Raw genomic sequence first — 11,016 nt, forward strand, 5'->3', positions numbered from 1 at the left:
AATAGGCTAATCTCTTCTCTCCCTTTAAAGGCCTACCCTTTGTTAAGGGAAGAACACGTTTGGGCACAAGCCATTCGGGCTCATTCCCTCAAAGTGGATAATTTCTATAGCAGGATCATCCTGTGAGGTTACCCACGTTGAGGAAGTGGTTTTCTCCTTGGCCTTAGCCTCGTAATACAATTGAACGTAGCAAACTGATCTTTCATTCTTTGATTTTACCACTTATTGCTATTGTTTCTTATTTCATCTTTGCAACTTCACCCATAATGTGTTCTTTTTCTCTGTTTTAATTAAGGATCCCTTGCTTGTTTCGCCTAACATTAACGTATTTCTTTTACCATTGTTTTATTGCATCTATTTGCCATAACTCTTCTGTAGCAACTTCGCTTGCCATAGGCATGTGACTAAGGTTACGGCAAACGGGGCATAGTTTGTGCACAAGCCGGACCAAGGTGAGTTGCAATTGGACCGGTCCCAACTATCTTATCCAAAACACTCGGGCCCAGTGCAGCAAGAGGCAGTCCAGCCCAAAATCACAAAAGGCCCACCACAACCGTTTACCAGTTGGTTGAATTTTTGTTTTCTTGATAATGATTTTTGTAATTAAATTATGTTATTTTTTTTAGAAGAAAATTATATTATTGATATATGTTTGTTTATTATATATTTATATTAGTAGTATGTGTGATTAGTTTTAAAGTGAGTAATTTAATGGGAGAAACCATCCACAAATGATGCATAATAATTTAGTACCATGAAAGAACATAAACCATAACTTTGTTGAGTTAAAGTTAATTTATACAATAATATTTTTTATTTATTTAAGAATTTGTTATATTTAGCTTGGTCCCCTTAGAATAAATTCCTGAGTCTGCTAATACCTAGACAACAAGTTGTTAGTTGTTTTAAACTAGGTTTACCATTGGTGCTAGTCAAAACATTATTCCCAAACATTTTTTACATATTTTTTTATTTATATAGAAACATTTATTATATTGGTAATTTGATATTGCATCGTCTTTTGAAAGTTATTATTTATCTAAAAAGTGAACCTCTAACTTAAAGTAATCTAAGTGATCATTTGGAAACAACTTATTTAATTGAAATTAAAACTTTTTACTGAAAGTACTGAAGATAAAGCTAAAAGGTAGTTGAAATTGTACAGTGAGACTCATGAATAATATCAAAAAGTGCAATAAAACTCATGAATAATACCAAAAATAAGTTAAATAGTGGCAAAAATAAGTTAAATAGTAAAAAAATGTTGGCTTTTTAAGCCAATGGCAAACACAACCTAAGAGGCTTTCATCCAATGGAAAATTCAATGCTAATATATATATTTTTTGAAACCAATACTACTTTGAATTTATTTTCATTTATTTTTTTTTAACTTTTTTTTGAGAGATAGTTTTTAATGATGATTGCTTTTTATCATAAGACCAAAATGTTAATTGGTTTTTGGTGAAGATGATGATCAAATCAAGTACCTCTTATTTGATGTTAATAAACCTTACCAGTTGAGTTCATTGAAACCTAAAAGAGGGGTAGAGAGACCAAAATATTTGAAGAAATGAACAAAACGAGTCAAAGGACCACAGGCGCTTTCTTAGGCAATGGCTTCAACCATAGATTATTAACCTATTTGTGTCCCTAGACTAGTTCTCTCTCGTGTAATAGTTTTAGCTTACATTACCATCTGTTTTCCTGTACATTACTATCTCTTTGTGAGTCAAGTGGACTTTTGGACTCTTTGCTTTTGGTTGTATTTTTGTTTTTTCTTTGTGAGACGTTTGGCCTGCTGTACTCTTTCCTTTTGGTTATTGAATGTTTATCTGGTATTACCAAAAAAAAAAAAAAAAAAAAAAACCTATTTACTACTCTCTCTCTCTCTCATTTTATTTTATTTTATTTTTATTTTTTTTTGTTGAAAATTTTAAGATAGGATAGAATTCCAACTTATAGTTAGCATCTACTATACGATGATTGCTCTTATCATTAGGTTGAGACACCAATTGATTTTTTTATGTAAACGGGATTTGAAACTTAAGGGTCCGTTTGGTAAGAGATTTCTAGTAACGTTGTTTGTATTTTTTAAAAATACGTGTGAGTAAAAAAGTGTGTAAAAATACGTATAATGTAATTTAAACACTTAAAACTGTTGTTTAAACAACAGTAACAAACTGACCCTAAATTTCTTGGGGTATGATAAAAGACTTTTCTAATTAATCTAACTAAATCCTACTACTAGTCAGTTCTTTATTTTGAGAGAGAGAGAGAGACATAATACACCCTTTTATTTTTACTCTAAATACGCATTTAAATCTTGTCTTCATTGGTTTCTAAAAAAAAAAAAAAAAAAAAAATCTTGTCTTCATTACACAAGTCTGTAATGCTGCGGTTAATCTTTGGTCCACACTAAAAGCAGAATCTGATTTTTTGTGTCAACTTCATAATTCATATGAATACCATTATGTGTGAACTTCTATGCAAACCCACGCAAATCATTGTAGTACTTGTGAAACCACCATTTGATTACCTTGACTGTTTTATTTCGTTGTGCGGTAAGCCACTTTGGGTCGTCTGCCGTTGCAGGCACTATGTCAAGGCAATGAGACCCTGCAGAAATCAACTTTAAACTAGTAAACTTGTTCCTCAATAAAGGCCATTGATATTTTTTTGGGGTCCAAAAGTTCAATGGAACTGTTAATATCACATTCATTTTTGTACATATTATCCCTTTCACATTTTAAATATGGATATCGAATGTGAAATTGTAGACTCAATGCGTTTAGATAGTACGTTAATAAGTGTGGAAATATTTATTGCATAAATTATTATGATTTTATGAATTACCTTCTTTTGTATACACGGCAAGTATGGTGTCTGATATGTTTTCCAACACCCTGAAATAAGCACATATTAAATCATTATTAGGAAACTAAATACCAAATATGACAAAATATCATAAAAGGATAAATATTTTTGCAATAAAAAAATCTAGATTATATATTTTTGAAAAGTTACCCTGAATTACTATAAGGGTCACGGAGGCCATTGGTGAAGATGATGTTGCTACCAAACCTCTTGAGAATCATTTTTATATGCTGCAATTTTACATTGAGAAACAAAAGAAATCATGTCCATTATTTTTACATCACTTACACACATAAACAAACAGAGAGAGAGAGAGAGTAGCCATACTTGACCACCATAATAAGCAGTGGCCCAATGGGGCCTAGGTTCGACTCCAAATTTCTTCATGCAGGAGTCCTTATATTCATTGTAATCAAATGGTGATGCTTGAAACATGGTTTCGTTGCCTCTCCCAAACGGCGAGACCAATTCGCTACATGTCTACAAAGGCCATGAAGAGGTTTAATTAGAATAAAGTTTGGAAATTTTTGTAGCTGTGAATTCCATAATTTTGTAAATGAAATTGATTAAATTAGAAAAAGAAAATTAATAAATGCATGTGCATTACCTGCCAATCCCAAGCACTCAGTTTATCTGTTGAAAAGAAATCATTTAAATCATAACACTTTCTACTTTCCCCGTAATAAGCAATAACTCCGGAGAAAATTCGGCCAAGAATGTCGGTTCCATTAGCTCCTCCGTCGATACCTTTGCAGACAGTAGTCACTGGATAGTCTGGAGGACTATCATATTGAGCCACGACTGAATACAAATATTCTAAGTAATCCTTTAATTCAGATGCCTTCTTGATTGGCCTAATGGTAAAAAAAAAAAAAAAATGTTAAAGGACAAAGAAAGAGAAATATAGTTGAGAACTACGTGTAAATTAATCATGAATGTACTAACATTTTCCTTGGAAAAACAAAAATATATTCCAAGTAATCACCATAAATTGTAATTTAAGGTTAACAAAGAAATGGGATATATGAAGACAAATGAAGAACTTATAGTATTATTACTTGCAAGTTTTGAATTTCTTGCTGAGTTCGGAAAGACCATTGGGTTTAGCAGCTACTCTATCGATCTCAGGCCAGGAACGCTTCACGGTATCATAGCAGCTCCGACTAACCTCCTGCAATATCCATAAAGGAGACCGGACTATAACACTGAGCTACAAGTTTCTTAGCACAAAATATAAGGTCTGGTTCAAAGTATAAACTATTGATTTTAACCTGAAAGTCCTTGGTAACAACGACATCATATGAATTTTGTGGCACAATGTCATCAAAGTAAAGAATAGGTGCTGAAGAGGCTAATGCCCCCATTGCAATATGAGGATACTTTAGGCGGAACCATGCTGCAAGCACTGTTGGGCAAATAAAAAGGTGGAAAACATTAATTTATATATATATATATATATATATTTTTTTTTTGATGCTGAAACTTGGAAAAATATCATTCCAACCTGAAATTGAATTAGAACAGAGCTAGGACACAAGGCAGAAAAACAACAAGAGAAATTACATCAAATCATCCCTAAGAATCTGCTGAATGAAAGGGGGGTAACACCCTTCCATATCTGAGTTTGGCCCGAGAGTTTTGCTTCTCTGGCTAACACGAGCAGCTCTGGGAAAACATTAATATATGAAGTTTAGTTTGAGTGAAATTTAATTTCTAATATTCATAAGACTCACTTCCACCATAAGATCCTCCAACGACTATAACTGGAGAGGAATCGGCTGATAAATTTTTCTTCAAGTAAATAATTATTTCTGCATAATCTGCGATAGCTTGAGCTGAGTTCAAGTACCCACGAATGGTAGCATTTTCCAATGATTCCTCTCCTGTAAATCCATGTGGGATAGATTTACCATAGTAGCGATGCTGCAAGAAAAATGGTTATGAATCACAACTTTAGATTAATACAGTTCCATGATGGGATTGCCATAAGTGAATTTGTTCAAATAAAGAAAATAAATGTTTGAAGGCACAATGTTATGATTTCTATATAATTAAATAATTATCAACAGAAGTGGAATCATATATTTCCTAAACCAATGCACTTAGAGCATCTGTTAATTTTTTCCAATTGAGAATATGTTTATACTCACCTCTATGTACAGCTCCAAAGCACCAAACCTGCGAGAATTCTCAGGCATGAATCCTATACTACCAACATCATCATCCAGGGAAGACTCCTCTCCCATATATGCAAATATGGGAGCACCCGTCCGGGCACCACGCCAATGCTTAAAATTCACAACATATCTTTGCTGGAAAGTGGTGTAGCTTACGGGCTGATAGTTGAAGTGATCGAGCGTTTGGTCATAATAGAACGTTTGATAATAATTATTGTTTGAATCTGATGCAATTAGAGATGGGCTATATATTCTATTTCTTTCTTTATTGTGTCCTCCTAGCACACTGAGCCTCGGTTTCCTTGGTGCTAAAGCACAAGTGAATGTAATGAAGAGCGAGAGAATAAGCAAACATGGAAGCCATAGAGCTGCCTGGAATAATCTTGGAGCTCTAATGGTCATGATATGTGGGAGAACCGCACGTAGTGGGAAATTGTTGATATTATATTTTACGTTAAAAAGAACTACTTTTATACTACTAAATTTGAGTTGATCCTAAAATGATTGCGAGATTTTTGTGTGGCTACCATTATTTATACTACTTTTATACTACTTTTATTTATGTGTGTGTGGCTACCATTAAAGTGATAAAGCGTTTTGTCATAATAGAATGTTTGATAATCATTGTTTGAGTTAGATGCAATTAATAGAGATGGGCTGTATACACTATTTTTTGCCTTATTGTATCCTCGTAGTGCACTGAGCTTCGGTCTCCTTCGTGATGAAGCACACGTGAACATAATGAAGAGCAAGAGAATAAACAAACATGGAAGCCAAAGAGCTGCCTGGAATGATCTTGGAGCTCTAACGGCCATGATATCTAGGAGAACCGCACGCATTTCTTGAATGGAAAACTCGGTGTCATATATATTTATGTGGAAAAGAACTACTTTAATACAACTAAATTTATGTTGATCCCAAAATTATTGCAAGATTTTTTTGGGACAAATTTTAGTTACAAAATTGATTGTATCCTTATGTTACAATCTTATTTAATATCTTTTTATTGGAGGTGAATTTTGACAAATCTACTATTGGATAACATATTTTTTTTATATTCTTCATGTTTGCAAAATTTCTATAAAATTAAAAGTTAAAAACTATGGGTCCATTTGGATTGAGCTTATTTTTGCTGAAACTGAAAATACTGTAGCAAAATAATTTTTAAATGTGTGAATAGTACCGTAGGACCCATTTTTAATTTTTTTATGAATAAAGTGGCTTTGGGTCCTATGAACAGTACGTGAACAGTACCGGAATAGTGCGTGAACAGTGACATTTGTCTCATGAACAGTAAATTTTGTCTCCTCCCTGAAACGTGTGAAAGCAAAAAAAAAAAAAAAAAAAAAAAAAAAAAAAAAATGCAACGCAGGATTCAATGGAAACGCTGAATCCAAACAGCATCTATGTCATCAATAAATTGTTGGATAAAGTTTAGCTACAAAATTGGTTGTAGTCTAAGACTATAACCTTACTCAATAAAATAAATATCATTACATATTTTGAAAATCTAATCGTTGAATTGCATATTCCTTATGCTCTTAATATACATGTCAAATTTTGGATCAATCGGATATTATTTACTATATAATCCATAAGTTTATATTTTATGCACAATTTTAAACTACAAAAACTTGCAATTTAAATAATTTATTGATAACATAGCTATTGATTTTTAATTTTTTAGAAATTTTGTAAGCATGGAGGATATAAGAAGAAGATGTAATCTAATGGCGGATTTGTCAAAATTCACCTTTAATAAAAAGATATTGAGTAAGGTTATAACCTTAGGCTAGAATTAATTTTGTAGCTAAATTTTGTCCTAAATTGTTTAAATTACAAGTTTTTGTAGTTTAAAATTATGCATTAAATATAAGCTTATAGATCATATAGTAAATAATATTTGATTGACACAAAATTTAACGTGTATACTAAAAACGTAAAAAACATACAATTTAACGATTAGATTTTATTGAGTAATGTCATAATCTTAAGTTACAACTAATTTTGTAGCTAAATTTTGTTCTTTTTTTGTATTCAAAGTATTTGTTATCTATTATAATTTGCAAATTGACTTTGTCACCTTCTTGCAATATTTTCTCTTTTATCTTTTCTATTTTTCAAACAAAATGTCATGAAGTATTTCTTTGAAGGTGTCATTGCTAATTTCAATTTAGTAAGTTCTAAGGGTTATCATTCCTTAAAATAAAAGAAAAAAAAATTATCATAACATCAAAGAGGGATTTTTCTAAACAAGTTGTGTGTCACCCTCATTTCCAAAGCATCAAGCTTGCTTAATATGAAAATTGGATTCATAAAGTTGACATATTTGGAAAGTAGACATCACAAAACTTCATTACATATGTTGTTGAAATTTCACTTAACATTCTGGTAAGAAATTTAAGTTCCACCATATAATATTCAACTTATTATTATTCTGTGTTGTGGTTCGTAGATCCAACTATCTTTGATAGCTCATTCTTTCGCTCTACAATTCTTAAAGAACTACGTACGCATTTCACCAACTTTTCAAAATTTGGAATATAATGTAACTGTTGTTAGTGGAAATACTAATGCGCTGTTTTCCCTCAAACCTTAAGGTAGGAAAGTGTCATTTCTGATCATATAGTCTATGTTGGTGGAAAATGTCTTTTCATTTTTTTTTTTTCATCCTCCCAACTAAACCGATACTTCAGTTTTGGGGCAGAAATTCATTCCCTCACGAGGCATAACTCAAGAGAAAATTTTGTAATTTACCCATTTTTAAAGTAGAAAATAATAATAATATGACAACAACATTTCTCTGTGTGGTGGGCCGGCCTTTTCTACAACGAATCAAGTTATTCCCACTGCAACAAAATGATAGCTTCTATTTTAATATTCCTCAACATTTTTCTCACTATATCTATAACCAGAATGGTAACAAATGATTGCCTTATTTGAATATGCTCTACCTGTTTAAAAATCTAGTTGTTGAAATATTCACCAACCGTAAGAATTGAATCGTAGAAATACAAGAGTAATTTCATTGATTCCATCCATCCCCAAATCCTATTGCCCCAAATAAATAAATTAACAAAGGTTTCTCATTTGACATAGTTATAAGCTTTTTCAATATCATGCATGCTTGCTATTGCTAATAAGGTCTCACATGATTTTTTGTCCACACTAAAAGCAGAATCTGATTTTTGGTGTAAACTTTATAATCCGTGAAAAACATTATGTGTGAACTTCTATGCAAATCATAGTAGTACTTGCGAAGCTACCGTTTGATTATCTTCACTTCTTTTTTTCGTTGTGCAGTCAACCACTCTGGGTCGTCTGCCCTTGTACCCAACATGTCAAGGCAATGAGAGACCCTGCAAAAATCAACTTTAAATTAGTAAACTTGTACTCGAATAAAGTCCAGCAAAATATAATTATTTTTATTTTTATTTTTTTTGGGTCCAAAAGTTCAGTGGAACTGTTGATCATAAATTAGGCTAATAATTATCACATTCATTTTTGCACATATTATCTCTATCACTTTTTAAAGGTGGACATCACCTATAAAATTGGGAATCCAATGCTTTTGGAATGTACATTAATGAGTGTATGAGAAAATTTATTGCATAATTTATTATATATTACCTTTTTTTGTAGACACGGCAAGTTTGCTGTCTGATATATTTTCCAACACCCTGAAATAATCACATATTAGATTACTAAATACCAAATATGACGAAATAAAAGGATAAATATTTTTGCCAAAAAAAAAAAATCTAGATTATTGTTGATGCTGAATTTTTTTTCTACATAACATTAAATATTAAAAAATTTAGTTAATTGTCACGTTTCAAAACAATGTTGAAAACTAGCATCTTGAGTGTCTAAAACTCGAGTTCCAAGATAAAACTCGAGTTTTTAAGTCTCGATTTGTAAGTGGATTACCTTAAAGTTGGAAAAAATCAAGCTGAAAATCGAGTTTTAAAGACTCGATTTCCATAAATTGAATAAAAATGCCGCTATAGGTCTATAAAACGTCACTATAGGGCTTAAAAACGCCACTATAGGACTCCCTAAACCTGTACTTAATTTTTTTTTTTTTTTTTTGCAGGAAAACGCCGCTATAGGGCTTTAAAACGTCACTGTAAGGCTTAAAAACGCCACTATAGGTGAAATTTTTTTTGCATGAAACTCGAGTTTTAAAGACTCGAGATCTATGTGGCATTTTCACACAAAACGAGTCTCTTGGACTCGAGTTCTAATATGGATCTCGAGTTTTAGAAACTCGAGATGCTACTTTCCTTTATTATTTCAAACGTTGCCTAACTAACTATATACAATTCTTTTGCACTGCTATTTTGCACATTACCTCGTTGATGCTCATTTTGGCAAAAGGGCCCAATGACAGAAGAAGCCCAACAATATAAAAGGGGTGAAGAAAGAAGAATTAGCAAAGTAAGAAAAACCATTAAGCCTGAATGACAGGAATAATGGTACACAAGCCCACAAAATAGTAAAAGGGTCCCAAAGAAAGCAAGTGAGCCCAAGGGAGCCCCAAAGAAGGAAGTAGTAAGTCTATGTGAATCATTAGAATTAAAAAGCAAGCAAAGACGGGCTGGAGGAGCCCAAAGAAAGGGATTAGTAAATGGGATTGGTTCAAAAGCCAATAAACACAAAAGTAAATGATATAGTAATTGGGCCGGGGAAGCCTAAAAGATTTAGCAAAAACCTATGAGAATGTAAGAAGTAGGAAAGAATGAAATGGGCCAAGGATGCCCAAAGAATTAAATGGGCAGGGGAAGCCCAAGATGCTATGAGAACTAACCCAGTAAGAATACTGGGCAACGTGAACCAAGGGAAGGAATAATAAATGAAGTCGGCATGGCAGGTCCAGAGGGAGCCCAGCAAACATAAGTTAAACGATATCATGGCAAAAATAATACAGTAGCGCGGTAGGAGTACCAGTTAGCCCATGAACCAGAAGTAAAAGGAGATAGGGGTTGAATTAAAGAAGAAAAGGCCTATACCCAAGTAATACCCAGCCCAAAGAAGAAACGAGATGCAAAGAATGAAGACCAAATGACTCGTCCACCCCACAAAGAGTTAAACGAGTAGCAGAATGTGTAGCAAGACCAAACAAGCCCGTAAGCAATGGCAACATGTGAGCACTAGACAAGCCATGGACTCATATGGGAATGAAGCACATACAAGGTTTAAGCACCACCCACTTGTACCTAGCCAATACAGGGGCGGTGGGCCATGGGTCAGAGGTAAGAGAGGGTATGGTCTGGCTGTAGGGAGAAGTGGGAAGCCTATTCTGGGGTTCACGCTCAAGCTCTTTTGGGGAAATGTCCTACTGGGATGACATGCCACCCAAAAGAGACAAAGATGAGCTAGAATCACTAGGTGTATGCTATAGAAGTTAGTAAGAGAGAAGCCCAACCCTTTTCCGGATGGGAATGCCATGAGAAGCAAGAAAACAAAACAAAACTACTTTTATCTGGGAATGAAGCATGGCATAACCAGCACAGGGTAGTGGTGGCGGCTGGACAGCTAGCAAATTAGTGGGCAGTCCGAGAAGGACACCCACAACAAGCCAAAAGTGGTTGAGGGGTAAAATGATAAATCTTATCATGGCAGGTAGTATAAAGAGGCCTTAGCCGTACATAGTAAACAATATAAAGGAGGAACTGCAAGAAACATAGAAAAATAGAGAAGATAAACAAAGAATATAGAAAAAATCGAGAGGAAGCAAATAGGAGTGAGAGGAATGGAAAGCATACACCAATAGGCTACTCACTTCTCTCCCTTTCAATAGCCTACTCTCTAGCAAGTTAAGAATCTGAAGATTAAGCCATCTAGGTCCATTTTCCAAAGTAGGTAATTTCTATGGCAGGATTTCCCTGTGAGATTACCCACATTGGAGATTGGTTCCCTTCTTGGACTTAAATCTACTAAAGAACCAAGTTTAGTAGATTAG

At 33.5% G+C, this 11,016-nt stretch overlaps 1 protein-coding gene across 1 annotated transcript; it reads right to left on the reverse strand.

The window, feature by feature from the left end:
• Positions 1-2,297: 2,297 nt before the first annotated feature.
• On the reverse strand, positions 2,298-5,517 carry LOC126722960 (uncharacterized). The gene is made up of 9 exons (XM_050426124.1): positions 5,025-5,517; positions 4,608-4,797; positions 4,146-4,279; positions 3,933-4,045; positions 3,482-3,728; positions 3,202-3,354; positions 3,025-3,104; positions 2,854-2,903; positions 2,298-2,616 (listed from the first exon to the last, which is right to left on the reverse strand). Exons 1-9 carry the CDS (start codon positions 5,451-5,453, stop codon positions 2,483-2,485), a joined length of 1,530 nt encoding a protein of 509 aa, XP_050282081.1. The 5' UTR covers positions 5,454-5,517; the 3' UTR covers positions 2,298-2,482.
• Between the last annotated feature and the right edge of the window lie 5,499 nt (positions 5,518-11,016).

Source organism: Quercus robur, chromosome 4 (genome assembly GCF_932294415.1).
Source record: "Quercus robur chromosome 4, dhQueRobu3.1, whole genome shotgun sequence".
Classification (NCBI taxonomy): domain Eukaryota; kingdom Viridiplantae; phylum Streptophyta; class Magnoliopsida; order Fagales; family Fagaceae; genus Quercus; species Quercus robur.

What these genes read in the sequence shown, in the direction of transcription:
- LOC126722960 (XM_050426124.1), bottom strand. Translation starts at nt 5,453, where the DNA reads ATGACCATTAGAGCTCCAAGATTATTCCAGGCAGCTCTATGGCTTCCA. An exon ending in TGGAGGATCTTATGGTGGAA is followed by an intron (nt 4,280 to 4,607) that starts GTGAGTCTTATG and finishes TTTGCCCAACAG; the next exon opens with TGCTTGCAGCATGGTTCCGC. An exon ending in TGAGTGCTTGGGATTGGCAG is followed by an intron (nt 3,355 to 3,481) that starts GTAATGCACATG and finishes TGGCCTTTGTAG; the next exon opens with ACATGTAGCGAATTGGTCTC.